Here is a 25,919-nt window from a genome sequence, read left to right as displayed (position 1 = left end):
GAAATTTTGAGACTTAAAAAGAATATTATTTTTAAGTGATGTTATTTGAAAATTATTTTTAGGAACAACCAAAGTTTTTGGGTAGGATACCAAACAGGCCCTCAGAGACTTGAGATAAAGACTCTGTATGTGAGCTTAGAGTGTCATTCCCTGTTTCTTTTTCTTGATAAGAAGGGATGTTAGGTAATGGAAAGAAATCATGCAGAGACTCCCCCTGATTTGTATCAACCAATTTATGTGTAAAGTTGGGAGTTGACTCATCGAATCTAACATCTCTAGAGACTACAAGCTTCTTAGTGACTGGATCATAACACTTATAACCTTTTTGTGTAGATGAATAACCCATGAACACGCACGTATTAGCCCGAGGATCAAGTTTGTCACGATGAGTAGGTTGAGTGTGAACAAAGCATACACACCTAAAGACCTTTAAGTGAGATAGATCAATCTTTCTCTCCTTCAACACTTCATAAGGAGATTTGAAACCTAACACTTTACTAGGGAGTCGGTTGATGAGGTATGTAGCTGTAAGTACCCCTTGTGACCAAAACTTCTTAGGTACATGCATATGAATCATGAGAGCTCTTGTCTTCTCAAGAAGGTCTCAATTTTTTCTCTCGGCAACCCCGTTTTGTTGGGGAGTACCGACACAACTTGTTTAGTGAAGAATGTCATGGTTGCTCAGATATTGTGACATATTATTGGACATATATTCAGTGCCATTATCGGATCTTAATATATGAATATTGGATGAGAATTGAGTGCTAACAAGTTTATGGAAATCTTGAAACACACTTGCAAATTCACTTTTAAACTTTAAAAGGTACAACCAAGAGGTCCTTGTAAAATCATCCATAAAGGTTACAAAATACCTATATCCATCAAATGACTTGACAACTGGCCCTCAAATATCTGAATGAATGATTTCAAAAAGATTACTAGCCCTAGACAAGGATGAATCAAGGGGTAATCTGACAGATTTCGACAAGTGACAAATATCACATTGAATCTTGTCCTTACACAGGTTTGGAAACAAAAAAGACATCACTTTTTCAAAGGGGTGAGCCAACCGTTAGTGCCAAAGATGTTGGTCTTGTAGTATACTGGAGCTAGCTTGAAAAACCTTGGAAGTCTTGAAATCTTTGGCTAGGTAATAAAGTCCATTTAAAAGGAAACCTTCACCAATTGTCTTCTTGGTGATGATATCTTGAAAAACAACATTGTGAGGGGAGAAAATGGCTAGGCAATTTAAAGATTTTGTGAGGGTTCCAAAGGATAACAGTTGACAAGGAAATGAAAGAACATAAAGTGCTACTGACTCTATGTGATCTGAAAGAAGATTGATTTTTCCTTTTCCTACAACTGAGGCTCCTTTCCCATTGGCCACTGACACTTGAGATGGAATGGACATTATTTTAAAATCATGCAGTTTGGTGAGTTGATTTGTCATATGATATGTAGCTCCTGAATCTATAATCCAATAATCATGCACACGACTAGCATTAAGAGCAGTTGAGAAAGAACTTAAGATACCTGGAATATCACTTTGTGGAACACAGTCAGTCTCTGCAAGAAATCTAGCAAACTTTCCCAATAAAGCAGTGTGATTTTTGCTTTCAAACATAGAGGTTTCCAAACAGTCATTGTGCAACTGTTTCTTGTGAAGATAGGTTGCGAACTCGTTGATCAATACGACGAAATTTGTTGTAAAGTTTATCATTCCCTCAGTTGAAGAACCAAATGCATGGTTGGCCCGGTGAGAGGAATGATTCAAGCTTTTTTAGGGCCCTTATTATCCTTTAATGAGCTTGGCTTCAGCTTTGGATGAAGAATCCAGCATCTATCTCGAGTGTGCCTCACAACATCACAATAGTTGCATTTCAAGTCAGGCCTTTTACCTTTATAAGGCCTTCCTTCAATGCGACTATGATTAGAAACATAAGCCCTAGTTTTAGGCATATTTAACTTGGTCTCCAAGTTCATCACTTTCTTCTTTACTTCTTCTCTTTGAATGATAGCACATACACCTGTGAAAGATGGCAGCTCGGAATTCATAAGTACATGACTTCTAAGATCTTCAAACTCTGGGCCCAAGCTTGCCAAAAGTTGAAAGATCTTATCCTCCTCAACTCTCTTTATTAGGACAAAAGCATCAGTGGTATGAGGTCAATAAACATCAAGTTCATTCCACATACTCGTCAAGCTACCAAGGTGTTGAACAAACGACTTGCCTTTTTGTTGTAGATTTGCAATGTCTTTCTTAAGCTGAAAAACACTAGCAGTGTTGTTTTGATTCTCATACATTTCCTTAACTTGATCCCATATATGCATGGATGATTCTGAATAACTAAAAATTTCAACAGTTCTACGCTCCATAAAATTAAGTAACCAGAACATAACTAGTTGATCTTTACATAGCCATGACTCAAATGTAGGAGACGTGGCTGCAAGCGCCTGTATAGCACCATTGACATACCCAAGCTTAGATCTTCTTCCCAGTGCAAGAGATACGGCTCTAGCCCATGGAAGATAGTTGAATTCATTCAACAAGACAGAATTGAGATGTTGGTTTAGATTAACCTCAACGTCTGAACCTGCTACAATAGCCAAAGAACTTTTAGCTTCAAAGGAATTGTCTTCTGCCATCGTAGCGTGAAGAAAAAAATGCAACGGAAAAAAATTCAGAGTCAGGATTTTAGAATTCCTGCTCTAATACCATGTTGAATTTTGGATGTATATATCATGTGTATCATTTACAAGGTTGAAGCATAAATATAAGAAAGGGACGAAAAGGGAAAGGGAGCAGCTGGAAAGCAACACCCAATCAGTCCTTAAATCACCCCTTAAAAAGGCTACCAACTATTTACAATAATCAAGGAAACACAATCCCTTAATTCTAGGCTAAAGCAAGCTAGAAACAATATCTTGAATAAAACCCTAGCCTTAGCCGAGAGTTCCATATTGAACAAAAGATATGACTTGATTGATTTGCTGCAGTTTGACCTCCAAGCCTTAGCTGCTTCCTGGTTCTTCCAATAATCTGTCTTTTCTTTTCTTTTTTTGGCTGAATTGCTTTCTTTGTAATATAACTTGAGGTATGATAGGATTTTTACCACTTGTAAAAGTAGGGATAAAAATACTTATAAGAGAACAAGGTAGTTGTAGTATAAACGACTTAAGCAATGTTGTTCTCCACGGAGATTGAATGAATAATTTGTATTTAAATAAATTCTTAATTAACTATTTTTGAAATTTAAACTAATAAAAACAATTTTAAAAGGTCAATAAGAAAAATAAATTAAAAGAAAACGGTTTTGAAAATCAATTTAAACACTAAGGTTTCGCCGTCGCCATTAACAATCTTATGCAATTTACCAATTACTTATGAATATCCACATACATGCTTTGAAGGTTAGGTTTTCCTAATGTATAGTTTCCTCATGATGTTCAAGCGAAAACATATATCTAACATGCAATCTGTATGTGATGTCCAGATCAAATATAAACATGCAAGACTCATTAAGCTTTATGAAAACCCTTTGAAAAACTATGCAACCCTTAAGAGCGTGATGTTCACCTTAAGTGAACTTACAATTACTAATCACAAGAAACCCTACTCAATTTTAGGGTGATATTCCAACAAAAAAAAATTATATAAGGCAGGGCTTAGAAGCAAGCTACCAGCGCCTATCAGCGAGAACTAGGCTTGGTTAGTAGTGCCCACCCATTATGTCTTGTCCGCTTGTGGGCCCATGAATTCTTCAGATCGGGCCAGCATGCAGGGTGGATGGGGACCGTCAAAGAAGTGCCTCAACACACCGCAGCCACTACTTTGACTCCTTTTATGCAATAATGAACTTCATGAAACTTTCTCAATTCCAAGCATCATATTATTTGTCTAAATACCCTAATGATTGTGAATCATTAAGACAATTAGATAGTTTAAATACGGTGACCAATAATTCAAAACAAGCATGCATCCCTTCATAAGCAAATTAATAAAATCACATATTCATGCTAAGGCTTGTGACCTCACCCTAGCAAAAGGACTAGTTACGTATAATCATAAAGAAAAATATTATTAAAAACATGGATAGAAAACATCTTGTAAATAAACTTGAATCATCAAAGGCTCTCTAAGCCAAATTCTCCAAAACAATGCGTGGCAAACCCTAATGGCTAAATAGCCTTATTTATATTACTAAAAAATAAAATCCTTCCTAGAAAAGTTTTTCTAAAAATTAGGAAATGTAATAAGTTAAGAGAAACAAGGAAACATAATCCTAACCAAACATGGAAAATTTGCCCAGCCGAGAATTAGCCAAGTTTCTTGACCTTCAGGACCCCAAAACAGGCCCAAAATAACTTGAATTAAAGATTAGGCCCTCCTCTTCAAGTTTTAAGAAGAGCCCAAGTCCAAAATCCATCATCTTCAAGCCCAAAAATCACGAATAAATTCTGCAACCCAATCTGCCAGTACTGTGCGCTGGGCGTAAATTAATTCGCCATGGTCAGATGCTTTTGGATAAAATTATGAAATTTTGATACAACCTTCTTGACATACTCACGAACCCGGTCCAATAAGAATCACTCAAAAATTTCACCATTTGACTACTTGATGCCCAAAATAGACTTGCATGTCCTACATTGAAAATACATGACAAATCATCAAAATTTCACCAAAACAATAACCAAAACATACCAAGAGTAGGAAAAATATATAATATAAAATCGACTCATCAAGGTGAATAAATATTAGATTGACAAGAACTTATATTAAGATTTTGTTCATTATCAAACAACATCAATGTTTTAAAAGGCAAAGGCATGGGCAAGCCATTTCACAGATAGCCTGCCTAGGCGAAAGCCTTGAGGCTCGCCTCACGAGACCTGAATTTATATATATATAATAAACAATTATTTATAATATATAAAAACTATATAATACATTGTAGAGTCTTAAGTAATCACATCACGAACAAGTTTAACCAAGCAATCAAATTAATCAAACAAATAGAGTGGAAATCAGACATCTCACTACGAGAAGTTTGGGGTTGCCCTTCGAAATGTTGCCAAATGGAAAAAAATCTGGCACCTAAATCTTATTTACCCGATGAAATCGTTTGTTTGTTGGGTTAATCTAGTCAACATTTTTTGTTTACTCAAAATCTTTGTGAGACGGCAATGTTTCGTAAGGTTAGTAACCAAGAGTCAGGAAAAAATTGGCGCCAAGGGAATAATTTGGCGTGCAATTTAATGAGTTTCACGAAGCAGATGGGTCATTCGTCAAGTAAATAGTAATTTCCTGATGGATTGTTCTGTCGGACAGAAGCATCAGGTCATCTAGAAAAATTCAACACTAACGTGTGAAAAAAGAAGGGAAAACAAAGTTAGGGGACAAGGTTTTTAAGTTATTGCGAAGAATGCTTATGTCGTGTAATCAATATGTAACATTTTAGCTCAGTGCATGCTGCCATCTCCCCCATTTTCCCCCTAATTTCCTTTTTCGTTTCTCTGCTTCTTGCAGTTCTCCCTCCCCATCCCCTATTGCTTCTCCCTACATCTCTCTTTGTTACACACAGTGACACACCCCGACCCGGAATGTCCACTTGGACTCCAAATCGAGCTGTATTGGCCAACACCTGGAAGGTGACGAAGCCATAAAGTGTAGCGAGGTGGAAAATGTGAATAAATTTAAACCTATAATTAAATGTAAGAGTGCGCATGTGAGAGGGATTGAACCTAATTCACACGTAATGTCAAAGTATAAGTACAATACAATAAAATTAGGATAAGAATTATACCATCGAATGTACTCTTCTATACCCACATTTGCCAACAATCATCGCCAACATGAAAGCTCTACTACTAAAACCTGGAGTGGCAAAAAACAAGGGTGAGTGACCCTAAAAATAAAGCTTCATAAAAACCTTTTCAAAAATATAATAACTCATCGCCGTAAAACAAGTATAGTTTCCAAAATACCATACTAAAAATAGTAAGAAAATACTTACCGTAAACCGTAATATCTCGAGCATGCAATATTTCACAATATCTCATAAATAAGCACATAACATCTGATAATCACAACATCTTGCATAAACGAATATATCATATCAAGTGCTCATTGACATATGCTGACACACGAGTTCATACAGAGATATTCTGATATGAACATAACTAGGTGTAATCATGATTTAAGCTCTAGTACTACAATCACGTTAAGACTAGTGTTATGTGCATCACATACGAGTCCTAATTTCCTATAGCAATCTAGGACAGGACTGGCACCTACAATAGATCCAAAGTGAGCGTACAGTACGATGTGAACATACACGTGAAGACTGGCCATGGCCCGGGTAAGTACAAACACCAATGTAGTACACGATGAGCAGATAATGTAAATATAGTCATGCCACAGTGATTCGATAATTCTAGTCAACATAATACTATTCATAGTTGTAAATCTAATTAAGGCATCTCGTAGAATTTATAATGATTTTCTAATTCTCATCATTACGATATTTCATATAAACATTAATTTAATTATGGCATCACATAGAAAATGCGTTGTTAATATATGTATGGAAAGTCAAATAATAAATATACTATATAAAAGAAAAGACCTACTCACAGATACTTGTGAAGTCATAGCATTTTAAACGAGGGAAGCCAGAGTCTCCGATAGTAGTCACACCTAAGCATAATATTGGGACTCAGTAGTAAAACTCAACTAAAGTGATTAAATTTGGGGAAACATAGTGCAAATTTGGAATCAGGGTGTCGAAATACGTTAAGAAGGGTCCTAGACAATTTTTGTAAAAAGTCAATAGTCAACCCTAAAAAGTCAACCGAGCTTCCCCGACAATCAATTATATTAAAACTTTGGAATTTCACTAAATGGATGCCAAAAACAAACTCAGGATGTTGAAATTAGCCTATGAGGGTTTTTGAGAAAATTTCAAAAACGTCAACTAACAGTCAACAGTTAACTTTAACGGAATATTATGTTAAGGTTAATTGGGAGTTAACAAAATATTCTAAGAGAATATTCCTTCCAGATTCCTAAATGGGTCTGGGTCGAATCCAGGTTGGATTTGGGTTTAGGCCGGTTTGGAAACGGGTTTGGGTGACGAAGCCATGTGCAACTCGACTTGAAGTCCAAGTGGACATTCCGTGTCGGAGTGTGTCTCACAGGCACTCTCCTCCATCTCTTCCTCCCCCAATTATTTGAAGGTTTATTTTTAGTTAGTTATTAATTTTTCCTTCGAATGTGTTATTCCTGATTAGTTTTTAGTATGAAGCATGAATTTATTTACTTGTGATATTTGTATATGTTGAATTGTGTATAATGTGGAATTTTTAGTTTTTGTTTTAGAAATATATGTAGATTATGCGAATTTAATTTATGCAGCATGAGTGTAGGAATTCGTGATGTGAAATATGTTAAAATTTTATAACCGTTTATAGGAAGTTAATTACGCTGATTAAATTCATATAATAAAATCAAAAACTACCTTAGACTCGTTTGAGACAATGTTGGACACGCGTGTAGACGCAGTATGTGGCTCCGTGATCTAACATAATGTTGAATTGTCCAGTTCTGACTCTTTGGAAGTGCACTAGTATATGTTTAGGGTTTGCGATGAATTTGGCTAAGTTTTGTTTGTGGAAAATTTGGTTCTATCCTCCTATTGTTCTTCGAGTGCATAGTGGATATTTGTCTGTAATATCTACGTTGTGCACTTGGGGAACCTTGGGGAGATGCTGCCAAATTGTTTACAACCGAAAATAGTTTGGTGATTTGTAAGCCGCAACATAAAAAGTACACTTTCAAATGTGATAGGATCATCACCAGAGGCATAAGGGGGCGATGAAGCGTATTTTAAATCATTTTGTTCATGCAAACCTTTTAATACAAGAGTAACGAACAAGAAGTGGATCAAATTACAAAATCGAAGTTCTGTCTGATATATGGATGGGATCAACAATTTTATTAATTTTGCAAAGAATCATGTCAGTGTGTGGATGACAATGGACGCAACCCAATATCACTTGTATTCAAATAGGATGGTACACACTTACTGCAATTGGACTTATCATGGGGAATCAAACATTACAATGTCAACGTCTTCTGATGGTGGGACAGTTTCACATAAACCTTCTACATCTGGTCGTGTTGATGATGGCCAAGTGATGGACATATTAAATGATGCTTTTCCTAATGCTTCACTTAATATGGAAGAGAAGCGGTTCATGGACCCCGAGAAGTATGATAAATTGTTGAAGGAAACTGAGCGAGAATTGTACCCTAGTTGTGAAGATTTTTCCGTTCTAACATCCGTTGTAGAGCTGATGCACAAAACAATGTAATATGACCAATCAGAACTACGATATGATGATGGAAATTTTTAAACGTATGCTTCAACAAAAAATGTAATATGACAAGATCTATACATGCACGAACAATTATATATTTTTCTACCATTAGTTCGAGAAGTTAGACAAATGTCATAAGTGCAATAACCCTTGATATTGAAAGAACAAGATTCCAAATAAGTAGTTGCGTTACTTTCCTTTACACCAAGATTACAGAAATTGTACACGTGACCCATACTGCACGTGATATGAGGTGGCATAAAAATGCACGGGTTCACTTTGAGAGTTTTAGTAATGTGGACAATTTATGATTTCCCTACTTATGGGACGTTGTCAGGTTGGAGCCCTAAAGGGTATACGACAATGCCCAACATGTGGCGAGGACACATCATCCTTTTGGCACATTGAAAATGTATGCTACTTGGGTCACCGAAGATGGCTCCTCTAAAATCACGAGTGGCATGACAAGCCTAAAATATTTGATGGGATAACAAAGTATCGAACTAGACCAAGAGAATTATCTGGAGATGAAATGTTGGCCAAGTCGAATATGCTGCAATTTGAGGAAGACTCAAGACTAGTGGAACATCTTAATTGGACCAAAACGAGTACATTCTTTGACTTGGAATATTGGTCGAATTTGAAAACCAGACATATTGGGATCCCATGCATATTGAGAAAAATGTATGCAACAATGTGTTGGGTACGACTCTAAATATTAAGGAAAAATCAAATGACACAATGAAGACTCGTATTGGCATGCAAGAAATGGGGATAAGGCCCAACATGTGGCCTATATTGGAAAATGGTAAATACAAAACGTCAATTTTACTTACAAATCGGTTGCCAGGAAGGAATTCTTCAAGTAGCTACAAGGTGTGAAACTTCCAAACGAGTGCACTAGCAGTATAGCATGACATGTTAAAATGGACACTGAAATACTGTTGGGTTTGAAAAGTCATGATTGTCATGTCTTACTCCAACGGCTACTTCCAATTGGTATTCCGCCATACTTGAACAGCGAGGTTGTTAAGACGATAACATATTTGTGTTAATTCTTTTAGCAAATATGTTGTACAACTTTGCGCAAGTTTGATGTAGCTAATATGGACGAAGAAATTATGTACATCCTATGTTGACTAGAGCAAATATATCAACCAGCATTTTTCAAGAATATGGTTCACGTAATGATACATTTGTCAAATGAGGCCAAGCTTGCTGGCCCGGTGCATAATCGTTAATTGAGAGGCAATCTTGTCAATACGTTAATTTGTTAATATTATTTATCAAGTGCTTCAAATTGTAATTTTCACACTACTTTATAATTTTTTAGACTGCTGGGTGGTTACAAGCGGTTCATTTACACCAGGGCACAACCTGAATGATCCATTGTAGAGGCGGTCAATGTACAAGAATCCTTCACTTTTTGATCGAGGTACTTGCAAAATGTTGAAACTTCGTACAACAAGCGTTCGGGCATTTTTTATAGGGGTGAGCGGATGGAAAAGTTAACTATCTTTGCACAACTTGCATGCCCATTCGGCAAATGACCTTCATTTGAGCTTGTCACTGAATCCGACTTAGAGGTGGCTCACTGGTTCATATTAAATAATTGCGATGAAGTCGAGCCATTCATTGAACGACAAGTATTTATGAAGACCCGTTGTCCATCAACTTGCTTGAAATGCACAGACAGTTATTTCCAAATTGGTTTGAAGAACCTGCAAAGTTTTCATTTTGCTTAAATTGAAATTGTTTGTATTGTGGAAAAAAAAATTATGTATTAAGGGTGTTTGTACTATACTAGATGAGACAGTTAAAAGAAGTCAAATCATCTATGTTTGACGAAGAATTATTCTAGCTAGCATGTTAGTGCCGAAACATAAGCTGGTTGTCACGTGAATGGAATTAAATTTTTTACAGCAGCACGAGACAATAAATTGTGCACTCAAAACATTGGCATTTATGTCCCAAAGGTAAATGAGAAAACTTTGTTTTTCAGTAAACTATTGAGTGTGGTTCAATTGTTATACACAAACCGTAAGAAAGTCATATTGCTCAAGTGTCATTGGTATTATACGAACCCTAACAAACCAAATAGTGTCATTGAAGATGTTTTTGTTATCCGTTAACACAACACCCGGTGGTTTGAAAGTGATCCCTACATTCTCGCCAATACGGCGAAACTAGTACTCTACTTGGATGATCCAAAGCTTAAGGGTGGTTAGAAAGCAGTCCAATTTTTATTAAATATAAACATTTGGAACTGGCAAGTTCAGGATGACGATTTTGAAGATGTTCACGACGAGGGTTCTTTTTGAATCACCTGAAATCGTTCTCAAGTATAGAGCAACCACATTGTTGAACAACCATTCCAGCTAGAAGGTGTCCTCGAATTTGAAACAAATGCATTATCTATTTACCTTGGACGCCCACCATCAACTCAGCGAAATTCCTTGGTACAAGAAAGCAGCGATGATTCAAGCATTAAAAGCGACATTGAGAGGGACACGATGGAAGCACATAGGTAGACCGACAGTGATTGAGAGTTTATCAATGTACAATTGCTGTAATAAACTTAATGTAACTGTTTTTAAAAAAAAATTCATATGTTTACGCGACGGACGTGATTTCGTATGTTAATCAAAGATTACCCGACGGAATATTCATCGAAAGAATCCCATTAGTGTTAGGGTTTAGGGTTTAGGGTTTAGGGTATTTGTTGAGCATGCATTTGTAGTCTTTTCGCGATGGAGATTCCATCGTATAAGTATACAGCCTTATTTAACATATCCAAATCCATGTACGATTTTTGGAATCCATAAAATTCATTTTGACAATCCAACCATCAATATTATTCATATAAACTATGACATCATATACGCCAAAAATTAAACAAAAATGATTTCGACATTAGGTAACGTGACGAAATTATTCAACAGTTACAAACTTAAATGTAATTTTCAATGGTCATTTTGTCTCCGAACTTTCCCATTTTTTACAAAAACAATACCCAACCCCAAAATAATACAATGAACGGACCCAATCATGAAATAAAAATACTTACAATATTGATTAGAACAAAATGATACATTACACCTAATAGTGTTAATGATGAAAACACCAAGTGTTGGTTAAATCAATTGTGTTGTGGGGAGTCAAACTCCACAAACATTTTTTCGACCGATCCAACCTTCAAACTTGTTTGAACATAGCACAAGTTCGTATACATTGAAAATTATGACAAATAATCTTGCATGGACTAGGGATCAATTCAAAATGTTGGACGGTTACATACTTAGCATCCCGATCAAACAACTACATTACTCTTGATTTCGGTTATTTTTTCCAAAATATACTATTTGCGGGTTGAAACACACGTTCAACCACCTGATCTTAGAAATCGATTAACGGTAACCATAATAGATTTAAAAAAAAATTGGGTTTACTGACGGAATAGAAATTCGTAGGGTGAACTTACTCCTTCCGTCGTCTAACGCTACTTTTTTTGTTGGTCAAACATTCAAAATTCCCCCATTGATTTCCCAAAAATTCAAACGTCCCTCCAAAATTTGGTTTTACCCGACGGCTGTTGATGTGTTCCGTCGGCCAAGATTTTTTCACACGTTTTTTACTAGTGAAAACGTTTTTTTTTTTTTGTTTTTTTGGTCGAACCTAGTCAAAACGTTTCAATTCGATAATTTTAATGCTTTTATTTAACCAACGGAAGTGTCCGCTTCCGTCGGGTAAACATCACAAGCAGACACATGTAAAAAATATATGGTTTTAGCGGACGAAACTTACGTCGATTCAATCCTGCTTCTCCTTTATTAGACCGAGGGCCCTCTATTTTTGCAATTCCTTGGAAATTTCAGTCTCACTCTCTCCAAAATCATCTTTCTCTTCCCAAATCTCTTCATCTCTCAATGGCCCAAAAAGGTACATGACATTTATTTTCAATAATTTTAGAGTTGTTATACTTTGGAATTGCATTGTTCGAACTTATTTTATATTCTCAATTTAATATACATTGTAAATTTGTTACTACGTTTTCTGATAATTTTGTTTTACTACTTGAGAGATTTTGATGTAATGGGTGTGGGTGGGTGTGAGATGGGTAGGTACAGACGAGGAAGAGAGGAGGATAGGTGTGGGGAGGGGTACAGCTGGGAGGGGATGGGTGGGGAGGTAGAAGGGGGAGGGAATGGATGGGGAGGCAGAAAGGGAAGGGGAGGGGGCAGGTTTTGTCACACCCTGGACCCGGGTAGAAAATAAAAACTCGAACTCGAACTCGAATCTGAAACGTGAGTTAAAAACTAAATAATTAAAAGGAAATTGAAACAGGTTGGAAAATAAATTCCTCTTATAAAAATAACTCATGATTCTTAAACAAATCAAGAATTCTTTACAACCTACAATAAATAGATGAATAAACTTTCTATTCTCCAATCTAATCCGATCTCATCTAGCCTACTATCTTGAATGTAGTTTTGCTCACCCTATACATTTTAAACCTTGCAGGTTCAATACAAGATTAAAGAAGGGTGCTAGACGAGCTAAGGTTGTGTTAGAGGAGAGATTTAAGGATTTTGGAGTATATTTTTATAAGATAAGTTTATCTTTTTGTTTTTCGTTTTTACTTTTACTTTTACTCGCGCGCCGGGCGTGAGGTCATGTTTTTCCACCAACCCCGGGTCTAGGGCGTGACAGGTTTAGGGAGGAGTACAATTGGGAGGGGTGGGTGGGGACGCAAACGGGGAAGAGGAGAGGGATGGGTTTGGGGAGGGGTGGGTTGGGAAGGGGGAAGGGGAAGGGTTTTGGGAGGGGGCGGTGGGGAGGGGGAAGGTGACGGGTATGGGTACGGGGAAGGGAACCTTAAATTATTCTTCAGGATTAACGAAAAATTGTTGTTATAATCTTATGTTTTTGTTTTATTATAATTTGTTGTGTATATTATAAATTTTTCTAGACATAGGAGGTATATTTAGAAAAGTACAAATTTTTTTTATTTTTTAAAATAGATGCCTAGGCACAACACTCGCTCTAATCAACGAGTAAGTGTTGAATATGACGAACGATGTGGGTGTCCGGCATCCCCTTGAGTTCAGGCATTGTTGAATCACTCGATAGGTGTACTCATTTGTACTAAGTGCCCTATGACTACCCACAAATGGAAGTACGTCACCCACAATACAACACCCGACCTAATGGAAGAACTCTCGGTCAGTGTTTTATTTTTTAGAAAACTTCATTTTAATCCTTGGCAAAGATGACTTTTTGATTAAAACCATGAGTAAGATCAAAATCTAATTTTAGTCCCTTGATACATTAATAACCTCATTTATTAATTATATTTTTATTTTTTAATTATTTATCTTTTTCTTTCTAATTTTTAATGTATTAATTTTATTTCATTATAATTTTTATTTTCATTTCATTCATCGTAATATATTTTGTTGTGAACCTTTAGATAAACTAATTTTTGTCATACAATATATTTTGATGTACTTTATCTTCTTCATTTAGGTATATTAAATTCATTATAATATATTCCGGTGCATACATTTAGGTACACACATTTTGGTACATACATTTCGATACAAACATTTAGGTACATTAATTCAATATAATACATTTTCGGTACTAACATTTCAGTGCATACATTTCGGTACATACATTTAGGTACATTCATTTAATATTATTACATTTCGGTGCATATATTTAGGTACATACATTTCAGTACTAACATTTAAATATATTAGTTTAATATAATATATTTCGGTACTAACATTTAGATACATTAATTGAGTCTTTCAAGTTTGAAGAATGTTAAATAAAATTAATAAATTAAAAAACTCTTTTTTGGTCAAAAAATAAATTAAAATTTGTGTATTAATAAATTTAAATATTTAATGGGAGACATTAAATAAAATGCACACTAATTATTTTCAATTAAGGACACATTAGGGACTAAAATCAATATTTAATCTAACACCATGCTTTTTTTAAATTTTAATTTTCTTGAGGGATTAAAGTTCAAAAACCCCTTTATTTTTTCATATAATATTTTTATTAATTTTAATTATTATGTATATAATTACTAATTTATTATTTTCTTATAACTAACATTTGTTTTTTTGTCTATTTCAGACCGAGTTTAAAATTAACATGAGTATACCGCTTACCTCTGACTATGTTGATTGGCTATGGACAATAAAATTTAAAGAGTGGTTGTTCGAGCTACACACCTACTATTTTGAATACGGATGTCATGAAGAAGCTCTAAATCATCTGCCTAATGAACTTCAGATTTATAAGTGTAGTTTTTTTATTACTTTTATGAAAATTTTTTGAGGATTATTACTTCAATTAAATAAATGTCATTGGTATTTTAATATTAATATAATTTTTTTTTCAAATTAATATAATAATGTCTCATTAAATGGAGATTAAAAAAATAAACAAATTAATTAATCCAACATTAATATATTAATGTTGGATTAATTAATTTGTTTATTTTTTAAAATATTTTAATAAAATATTGCCCTACGAACCGTTCCATTGGCTATAATTGTGCTAAATCGACGAAAATGGAAGCAACGTATTAAATGTTAATTTTTTATATCCAACGAGAGTGGCCGCCGGGGACTAACTTAACCGATGAACATGTTGTCGGCCAATTCTTACATAATTTATTGAAATTTAAGATCAGTGAAATTGGCATTAGGAGAAATATCTTGTATAAAAAAAAAATATAATCGGCTGGATTGACTAGTCAAGTCCGCTAGTCAATTAAAATATATTTATTAGTTAATAAATCAAAGATTTAATAACCAATTTCAAATACCAAAAATTATCCTAGTCAGCAAGGCTTCAGTTCGTTCCAAGTTATTAATGTGTCAAGTGAGTATGATTGTGAGCACATACTAATTAAATATTCAAGTGATACATGTCGCATGTATACGTATGTGAGATATTTGACACAATATATATTACTTTGGGCACAAGATATTTTTGGCCGGAAAAACCCACCTTTTGGTTAAAAAAACTGGGGACTCTCCATTGAGTCCAATCAACTAGTATAAACAAGATTCTTACAAAGTACCACACATAGCTCAATTCTTAGACCTAGTCTACGGAGTAGCTTTACCTTTATACAACCTTGCCTTACATGAGATAGATTCCTTCGGTCTTCACGAAGTGGTAGCTTCTCCTGAGCTATTCACCTTGTGGCACCGAAAATGTGTTGTTTCCAATCTTCACAAGATGACAGCTCCTCTTGAACTTTTTTCTTGTGGCACCTAGACCAACACACAAACTATGCATATGATGATATGACAATGAGGCCATCTCCAACCAAAAGGGAGCCGAAGGGCCATTTTTAGCCCTATAGCCCTGCAAGATTTTTTTTTTTTTTAATGAACAGTGTCAGACCATATTTTATACCATTTTGAACCGAGGAGGCCAAAGGGTTATAGGCCAAAATATAGCCTTTTGACAAAAAAACTCATCTCCAACCGAATGGGACTATTTTTTAATATGTTCTATAATGAAAAGACCTTTGAACAATAACCAACCAATAATAAAAAAAGGTTGTACCCAGGGGTGGATGCATTAAGGGGCAAGGAGGGTCAGCTGACCCTCCGAACTCTTGTGAATCTCTATAGATAACTTGGGTGCTTCCCTTTTGAAGGTTGGAATTACCTTTCACACATTCGACAAAATTGGCAATTTATCGGCCAAAACATAATCCAAAGTCTAAAATTGGAAAAAAAAAATTTCTTGTATTTCACTGAGATCACCGTCAGTTACTGGGTTGCAGTCTTGCAGAGTATGAGGCCTTGTGCGATTCGAAAAGGACAACCTGAAACCCTATTTTTCTATTTTGGGAAGGACGTCATCTTGTATTATTTTGATACGTGGCATAATCTGTTGAGTCTAGAATCCTATCAGCACATTGAATGCAAGGCCTAATCGGATAAATAGTCCCTGTAGTGACAAGATAATCGGAAGATAGCCCTTATTTAAACCCTCGTGGTGCTAGTCTGTTAGCAAATTTAGTCCAAAAGTAATTTGTCCGATAAATGTTTGTTAATTAAAGGGTAAACATGTAATTTAACTTGTGCTCCTTTTTCTTTCTCGCCTCTCTAGTCTCTCTGTTACATACACTCTGCGGGATCAAACATACATTGTTTCTTCCACATTTACATTTCTTCAAGCACCACCCAAGAGAGAGAGACCTTACTGAAGAAACAGTCTCCAATCCGTCACTTCCCCTAATACTTTTCGAGTGGCATCTGCTATGAGTACCTAAAGCTCTCAACATTTCGAACCCTTTACCACAAACTTCGAGTGCCCTGAAATTTTCCAGGACTTTTTCGGGTTGACTCGTAATCCATAACCAGCGTAATCATCGTTTTCAACCTCAGAATGTGCTCTGCACATTTTGATATTTTTCTCAGTTTTAGCCGATTTCTTTGCTCCATGGCACCTCATGTGACCTCCCCAGACTCTGCCGCTCAAGAAGCCCTTTTTGCAAAGCTTGCACACATGCTCCATCGTCCTAACCAGAAAAGCAAACGAACCCAAATCCCAAAACCAAGGACTCCAATTTTCCGAGAAAGTTTGAATCTTTCCACCACATTCCAGAAAAACAAATATCAGAAAAAAGCTCAAGAAACAGAGGATGTTGAAAACCTAGATCAGAGATGAAGCTTTCTTGCTTCTTTCAAAAGTGATTGGAGAAGAATCACTTATTCTGGGTTTTGTAGAATTTGTGAGCAAGAGCAAGATCTGGGTCCCTAATCAAAACCTCTCTCTCCTGGGGAAGAAACGATTCAGATTTCAAGGTTTTGGTTTGAGCAGTAATGTCTCTCTCTCTCTCTCTTGGGTGGTGCGTGAAGAAATGTAAATGTTTGATCCCGCATGTAACAGAGAAACTAGAGAGGTGAGGAAGAAGAAGGTGCACAAGTTAAAGTACATGTTTACCCTTTAATCAACAGACATTTAATGGAAAGATTATTTTTGGACTAAATTTGCTAACAAACTAGCACCACAAGGGTTTAAATCCTAAGTTTTTTACTACGAGGGCTATCTTCCGATTACCTTGTCACCACAGGGACCATTTATCCTATTAGGCCTTGAATGCAATTACTCTTTCTTTTTTTCCTTTTTTATGTAGAAAGAATAATAATATTCATCCTTTTTGTAATTATATTTCAACAAATAATATACACTATGTTTTTTTAGTTGCTTGACTTTATGTTTTGTAGCTCCATTTCAATTTGTGTTGATAAATTGATGAAAGTTTTTATCTGAATGAGTTGAGTTTTGTGTGAGGAGTTGGTTTGTATGAATTTATAATCATGCGTATTTGCTAATTACATTGGTTTTGGTTATACTTGTTGCTACTGCTTCAGCCTTCAATGGAGAAAGCATTTTTCGCTATGAATATTTTGAAAGTCCATTGCGATATCGAATGGAAGATCAGTGGTTGAATCATAATGGTTTATATCGAGAGCAATGTTTTTTCTTCCATTGATAATGAAGGATAATTATAACTTGTATTGTTATTTGTTGCATAAATTACGAATGATGGAAACATAGTTTAATTTTAAGGTTATATGTCTAAGAAATATTTGTGAAGTTTTACATGTGACCCTCCAAATATTTTTTTTCTTGATCCGCCACTGATTGTACCAAAATCAATGTAACTAAATAGTTTAATGTTAGGTTTATCAAATAAATTAAACTTAATTACGTATATATGCAACATTCCACTGGACCAACCCCAACGATATTTTGGCTCTTGGTTGCATTATTAATTTTTTTTTTAAGCCCAACTTAAGGTTTAATTGTTAGTCCGTCGACATGCATGGTATAATTCTTTTTGCAAAAAGTACATAAGATAATATACTAAAAAAAGTACATAATATAAAAAAATAATAATATATATATATATATATGATATTTTAATAGGCAATACTGGGGATGGGATTACTTGCAAAATATGCAACTAAAATGTTTATTTTGTGTACGAAAAGAAGAGATAATTAATTAATTAACTCTTTGCTAAATCTGCTTTAATTAATTAAGTTGATGCATCACTTAAGAAGAGGTTCTGCTGCAATGTGATTAAGCATGGAACTTGTCTGGTTTATGGGCCGCTGCATCAGGTTGGCTGGCTGGTTCATTTAAGCCAGACTGCTGGCCTGGTGTCTAATTTTTGGTCGGATGGCGCCTACAAATCTTTTGGCATAACCCTCAGTTGGAGAAGATGTTCATGTCAAAATAGACTATATTTTAGCCTATGTCCTTTTGGCCTTGTCAATTGGAGATGGCCTGATATGCAGATCTGGATTCAAATGTTCAGTCAGTTTCTCCAGTCAAACTGTTGAAGGAAGAAACTAGCAAGAATACAAAAATGGGTCAGTTTAAGGATTTTAAACTTAAATAACTTGACCACAAATTTAATGCAAAACAACAAAGACAATGCAACCCTATTCTTCAATGATTGGGTGTTTAATGCATGAAAAAATGGTTTTGCAACTAGGGTTTCATAAAAGAAGAAAAAAGAGGAAGGTGAAACCCCAGAAAAAATTAAAATTAACCCAACTAGGGATCTTAACGCCATAAGCTTTGGTTCGTTTTTCAACCCACAAAGGACACTTGTTAGGCTTCAAAACGATTTGAAAATATCAAGGGTGAAAAACAAACATTCCGCAAAAAGTTGTTAGTTAGCCCATGTGGGCATGTCTTAAATTGTGTGCACAACTTGCTAGAAATCTGCATGCACGACTGACTAAACAACTATGCTAATCAGAATGTAACATGAATGTAGACATCAAATGCACATGCATGAACAAACCTTTTGAAGTGAGATGTGCCACATCCTTGAACATTTCTTTCTGGCATACAAAGCTCATAAACAGAGAAAGCCTAAGCTAAGATTGAGCATGTGGTACAATTAACAATGTTGACAAGGAAAGTCAAACCTAAAAGTCTAGACTTCACATTTAGGTTTTGCACGACCACCGACCTTTCGTCGATTGAAAAGTGTTTCGTCGGCCAAACGATGATCAACTCAATTTTTCCCTCCTGAATGTCATTATAATATTCGTCGGGCTAAATATTTTTAACCGAAAAAAGCTTATCTTCGTCGGGAAAAATCATTTACGACAGTATTGACACGACAATTCTTCCCGACGGAAGTTCATCGGGTTGCATATTTCGTGACGAGTGTTAGCTTTGGGGAACTATTCTTGTTCGTCTCTTGAGTTATTTTTTCAAGTAGTGTCTTGAGTCTTGAGGAAGTGCATATTTGTATGTATATGAGAGTTTTGAGTTATATTTGAGTGAGTTAAGTAGTCTTAAACAAAATAAATAAGGATAATATAATGTTTCTTTTAAGCAAATAATATAATGTTAAAATAAAAACTAAAAGAAGTTTATCTTCTTTTCTTGCTAGCAGAATAGTCAGGAAAATATGCTTCTTTATCTTAAAAAAATAATGAAAACTAAAATTAAAAATAAAATATGTTTATCTATCTTGTATATGAGAACAAAATAATATACAAATCAAAAAGTGAACATAAAGGAAGATAATGGGGAAAATTAATGTCAGCAAAGTGGGGTCATTTTAAATTTTAAAGAGAAAAAAAAAAATATATATATATATATATATATAAAGAAAAAGTTGCAACAAAAAGCCCTCGCGACTAGGGCTGGGTTCGGTTCTTATCGGTTCGGTTTTTTGCCAAAACCGAAACCAAACCGAAATTTCGGTTCGGTTCGGTTCGGCCCAAATTTTTTTCGGTTTTTTTCGGTTCGGTTTTTTTTTCGGTTCGGTTTTTTCGGTTCGGTTTCGGTTTTTTTTCGGTTTTTTTTTTTCCTCCAAAAAATGCAAAACAGCCACAACAAATCCAGGCTTCAGCATCAGCATACCCAAAACAAATTAATCAAACCGTATGTACTCTCACAAATTAATCAAACCTCAACAAATAGTCTAATAGTGTTCATAAATGAAGTTACCTAACCAAATCCAGCATACCCAAAACAAATTGCAAAACCATGAAATTTAGAAGCTACAGATCAAATTCATCAGAAGTTCAGAACCAACGAAATTGAAAAAAAAAATCTGCAAACGAAAATTAACCAATAACACAACACAAAAACAAAGAACCATGGATCATGGATCTGCAACGATTAATGACTGCCCTCGTCCGCCGTCAACTGCCCATCAGTCCCATGTTGTGCCACTGGACTGCTCCACTGCCACTGTGGTTTGGCTCTCCTCTTTGCTACCGTCAAAATCCACAAAGAGAGATAGTGATTTGGAGGAAGAGAGGAAGGGAGAGAAAGAGAGAGAGAGAGAGGCAGAGAGGAAATAGCGGAGGGGAGAGAGTGCTTGAGAAAAGGGAAAACCGAAATGGGATTGGGAGAGTGACGGCTAGGGTTTTTAATCTTAAGAAATTTTATAAAGCATTAAATATTAGAAACCTATAAATATATTACTGGTACAATTATAACAACACAAAGCCTACAGTCAAGTTGGCTTGAAGGAATTATCCCCCCTGGACGGAAGGGGTTCGATTCCTCACAGCAGCAGGTTTTAAGTATTTATATTTAATTTTAAGTTAAAAGGTTGTTGATTGCTCAAAAAAACTAAAAAACTTTTCTGAAACCCTGGAGGCATGAGGATTCGAACCCATGCACAGGGGCTTGAAAAGTTTCAAGCAAACCAACTTGGTAACAGGTTAAGTCTTGTTATGATTGTATCACTAAATTATTTATAATATTGAAAACAAAATTAAATATATATATGTTCGGTTCGGTTCGGTTTGGTTCGGTTTCCGAACCTTAAAAACCGAAACCGAACCAGCCAGATTCGGTTCGGTTCGGTTTGGCAGTTTCGGTTCGGTTTTTTTTCGGTTCGGTTTTTTCGGCCTCGGTTCGGTTTGGTTTTCGGTTTTTTTCGGTTTTCGGTTATTTGAACCCACCCCTACTCGCGACTTCATTTTCTTCACTGGGAAGACAGACGCCCTTGAAATTAGAAAATTTCACATCTGGGCAGCTCAAAAAAAAAAAAAACACCTACTGAACACTTTAGATGCGCCTCAGCCATAAGGTGCCCCCGACGAAGTTTAGGCGAGTTTTTCGCTAACTCTCACAAAACAGAGGCGATTTTACCCCACCCTGCCTCCAAACCGCATAGACACGCCTTAGGGCGAGTTTTTTAAAACATTGAACAACATATGCAAGGACTGAGTTTTTTGTGTTCTGCTAATATGGATGAAAAAAAATCCATGCATGAATATATAGACTGTTAGTTGTAATGCTTTCTTTACATTATCCATACAAATTGCTATGATTTTCTTTGTTAAAAAAAATACTAGGATTTTCCCATCAGTAGGGTGCAGATATGACATATTTGTTGAGTAGGCATCCTTGCATTCGAATGACACCTTTGAAGTGATAGAATCTACAAGACAATCAATCGGGATATAATCCTTTTGTCTACAGTCTTCACATATACTTGAATTTACACATGACAAGTATTGTAGACACAAGAAACTCACTTCAGTGACTAAACAGATAATCTCCGGCAATTAGATACATCAAATGAAAAATAATTGAGATTGTCAAATTGTTGATGACTGAGTGAGAACACTCGGCATTTGCCTAGAAATTGGCCGCAAAGAAAACTTGTTTTCTTTCTGGGAAAATTTAAGCTTCATTGAAAAAGGAAGATTGCAACATAGAAGTAAGAACTGACTACCTCGCCCTTCGAATTTGACGTCTCTCTCTCTCTCTGAAAGGTAGGAAATTTGATTGGTTCAGCTATGTTGCTAGTTTTATAAAAACTGTGATGTTAACATTAGTTCAATAGTTAGGTTGCCCATTCACCATTGTGTGGCTTAGCCGAACTCTTCCCTCATCTTAGTATAAAATATATCGTTGTACTAAAAAAATAAAAAAAAATAAAAACATTAGTTCAATAGCAATTTGAGGTCAAATTTAACCAAACTTGGCAACGTTCACTAGTACAAAAAATTATTTGAATGACGAAAGTTTACACGACACACATAATTTTGTCGCGCAACAAAATAAGGGAATCGTTGCGCAAAAACATCTTGACAAAAAATAATAATAAAAACCTTATGTGATGAAGAGTTTCATCCCTCAAAAGGCATTTGCATGACAAAACAAAATGTGTGTCGCACAAAGACTGAGAAAAAACGCAGGGAGGGAGAACTTTGGCACAAACATCTCGCGAGACAAACATTTTCTTGCGAAAACCTTGTGCCACGAGGTGTCTGTCGCGGAAGTGATCTGAAATGGTTGGTGAGACTTTAAGGTGAAGTAATTACTGCAAGCTTTGGGCGACAGAAGCTTTGTCACGCAAAGGTCTCATGGTTCTATAAAATCACAAATTCATTCTCCTTTTTTCTCACATAATTTCCCCCAAAACCCTCAAGTTCCCCACATTTTCTTCTTTCCCAAACCTCTCATATCCCAATTCTTGTTTTATTTGTCTGCATGATGGCCGATTCCACTGGAGCTCCAAGTAAGGGATGTGAAAGAGAAGGATTTTGGAAAGGTAATACCAAATTTTGAGTGGATTTAATATATATTTTTTAATTTATTGGATTAATTAGTTTAATTATGAAGATTTTAATTTTTCCATAGAGAAAAAAAACAAGATAATGTATGGGCGAATCAACTATAATGATTTCGGGGGATCTGAGAGGGAGTCGCACACATGCTTGCGCACGATGTTGGGGTCGTATTGCGGAACAAACAAAGAAACAACAATCACCACAAGCAATCAATGATTAAAAATGAAAAAAGAACGGGGTATAGGATATCGAGGCAGAATTTATGAATTTCATAATAATAGAATACATGTCCTATCGAGACAAAATTTGTAACTTTCTATTATCTTACCTAGCAGGCAAGGATTTACCTTCGTGGAAAGGATAATTCATTCGGATCGACGTGAGAGTCCAATTACATTGCATTGCCAGAATCCATGTTGTATGTTGTTGGAGGACTCTGCAAGGGTCCTACCACCTTCTTGATTTACTATAATTGAGTCTTTGGAGTACTTTGAGATTATATTCCGCGCTAAGGATTTGTGCTTGTGGGCTAGGGTGAATATTGTAGACCAACGGATCTAGTGGTCAACAATCGTTTAAAGAAATGATTCATCAATAATGAATCACCATTGATATCGACACATCTGAGATCGTCAAATGTTCGAGAGTCCTCTATTTAATCCTTTCAAGAGAAAAATAGCTCGGATCACCAGCTAAGGTCTTAAATGACCATTCAGTGATAAAGGATGTAGGGGTGCAGAAACAACCAGGAAGTTTGCTTATAAGCAGCCACCCTTGAAAGAGTGCGTGATAACTCACTGATCGAACGCTCTTGCATTGAAGATGAACGAGGCTAAGCAATCTACCGAAGCTGTGGGATGTTAAAATGCATTGGTAGGGGAGCGTTCTGCCTAAATAGAGTCCACTCCTTCACCAGACTACCATTAAAGCAACCCAAGTGAGATTTGCTATATCCATGTAGCATTGTAAGCAAACCCAAATACCTCGGGACGGATGAGACTTTATTGATCATGAGCATAATTTGTGTTGGAAAATAGTTATTTATTTTATTGTTTGAATTTGGGCTTAGCCCATTAGTATTAGGGTTTCGTTTTCTTGCTTATTAGGGTTATGTTAGTTCTCTATATATATGGTGCTTTGTAGCTCGTAGAATATTAAGTTATTCACAATGTAATCTCTTAGGGTTTTGTAGCCGTTCCGGCATTCTCGGTTGTTTAATAATATTTCTATTATTTTGTTAGTCTTATTCGTTGCGCACTCTGATATTTAACTTAGTATCAGAGCAGGTTTTATTCTTCGGGATTGAATCTGTTCTTGGTAGCTTGTTTGTTTTCTAGTTTGCTCGGTATTAGTTTTGATAAGGTTTTGTTTTTAGAAAAAGGTTTGCGTCTATTTGCCCAGCCTGCTAGTACCCAGTGGCGGAGCCAGAATTCTGAATGAGGAGGGGCATTTCACAAATATGTGTATATATATATATATATATATATATATATATATATATATATATATATATATATGAGTGTGTGTAAAAAGTTGAATTCATAACATGTTGATATATGCAATTTGTGTAATCCTCACAAAACTGAAAAAAAATTCTCTTAAATTCAATACTAAGAAGAAGAAAAATGTAAAAACCCAGACAACCAAGTAAGAGGTAGGTTGTGGAAGGCTAAAGAAAATACAAAGAAGTAGAAAAAGAAGGAAAAGGGGGAGAGGTCTGCAAATAAAGAAGGTGGGTTGCTTTAGAAAATTATAGTGTATATATTACTGTTAGGTGAGAGAATCGAACCAGAAGTGAGGTTGCTTTTTCCATTTAAAATTGCACATCTCTTTTAAAACTCTCATGCCAAACTTATTGTTTCATTAGACAGCCAAAAAGATTTAAAATCAAAATAGCTTAACGACGTCGTTTGCTTCATCTTCTTCCATGGGGTTCACACCTAAGATGAAGTTAGGATGGGCCGGGACTACCCTAGTCCCTTGGTGGCTCCGCCCCTGCTAGTACCATCGGTGCTGCTCAACCCGCACCAGCCTGTCCACTACTAGATCGACCCACACCAGTTTTTTGGTTGCCGTTGCCATCCCCGACTCCAGATGCTTCATTCCCTGCATCGCTACTGCTCGACCCGATAACCACAAACTCGAATTGAGTTTGTCCTCGCCCTGTCTTCGCACCGCCACTACATCCCGTCTCTGCCTCATCAGATCACCACCATGCTACCACTGGAACCACCCGCTGCAGATCCACTACATCTGCACCAGTTCGACTCGCCCTGCACGCTTGCACAAACCCAACCAAATCCCCTACAGTCTCCCACCGCCGCACCAAACCACGATCGAGTCGCTGCTCACTGCACTCTCTCGGCCTCACTAATCTTCTGCACCATCCCATCGTCTCCTGTGCTTGTTTTGCAGGTATGAAGAAGACCAGACCTCCTGAAAGGGAGTAAGAAAAAAAAAAGAAAAAAAAAGAAAGGAAAATAAAAGCAAAGGAAGTGAAGGAAAAAAATATATAAATTGGTTGTTTGCTGTTGCTTTAGGCCCACTCAGGCAAAGACAAAAAATGGTTAAGTTTGTTTTAGGTCCACACGAGTTGTTGGCTATTTGGAATTGTGTTTATGACGGTCATTTGAGTACTTGGAATTGTGACCACTCGAGTGATGGTATTTGTGTTTGTTTGTTCGTTGCTACAATTGAGATATGAAAATCTCGTCCGTTTAGTGACGGGTTCTTTCCATACTCTCAACACTAGCCAGTTTGAACCTGAACCAGTTTGCCAGCTAGAATCAAGAATCAAGTCAAGTCAAGAATAAAGAACTAGTTTGCCAGTCAAGTCAAGTCAAGAATCAAGTCAAGTTTGCCAATTCACAAGTCAAGTCAAGTTAAGTTAAGTCAAGTCCAGTCAAGTTTGCATGTCTGCCA

General features: G+C 36.0%; 1 protein-coding gene and 2 long non-coding RNA genes across 3 annotated transcripts; 2 read left to right on the top strand and 1 right to left on the bottom strand.

Moving 5' to 3' along the window:
* Positions 1–2,166: 2,166 nt before the first annotated feature.
* LOC139193393 (uncharacterized) lies at positions 2,167–2,646 on the bottom strand. Its single transcript, XM_070816391.1, has one exon. It carries the CDS (start codon positions 2,644–2,646, stop codon positions 2,167–2,169), a length of 480 nt encoding a protein of 159 aa, XP_070672492.1.
* A 10,589-nt stretch (positions 2,647–13,235) lies between these two features.
* Positions 13,236–14,739, top strand: LOC114822714 (uncharacterized). The gene is made up of 2 exons (XR_003770896.2): positions 13,236–13,601; positions 14,530–14,739. It is a non-coding gene; the product is annotated as an uncharacterized lncRNA (long non-coding RNA).
* Positions 14,740–22,664: 7,925 nt separating this feature from the next.
* Positions 22,665–24,237, top strand: LOC139193667 (uncharacterized). The gene is made up of 2 exons (XR_011578027.1): positions 22,665–22,978; positions 23,068–24,237. It is a non-coding gene; the product is annotated as an uncharacterized lncRNA (long non-coding RNA).
* Positions 24,238–25,919: the final 1,682 nt, after the last annotated feature.

Source organism: Malus domestica, chromosome 17 (assembly GCF_042453785.1).
Source record: "Malus domestica chromosome 17, GDT2T_hap1".
In the NCBI taxonomy this organism is placed as follows: domain Eukaryota; kingdom Viridiplantae; phylum Streptophyta; class Magnoliopsida; order Rosales; family Rosaceae; genus Malus; species Malus domestica.
This window is presented reverse-complemented; position numbering and strand designations above follow the sequence as displayed.

What these genes read in the sequence shown, in the direction of transcription:
- LOC139193393 (XM_070816391.1), bottom strand. Translation starts at nt 2,646, where the DNA reads ATGGCAGAAGACAATTCCTTTGAAGCTAAAAGTTCTTTGGCTATTGTA.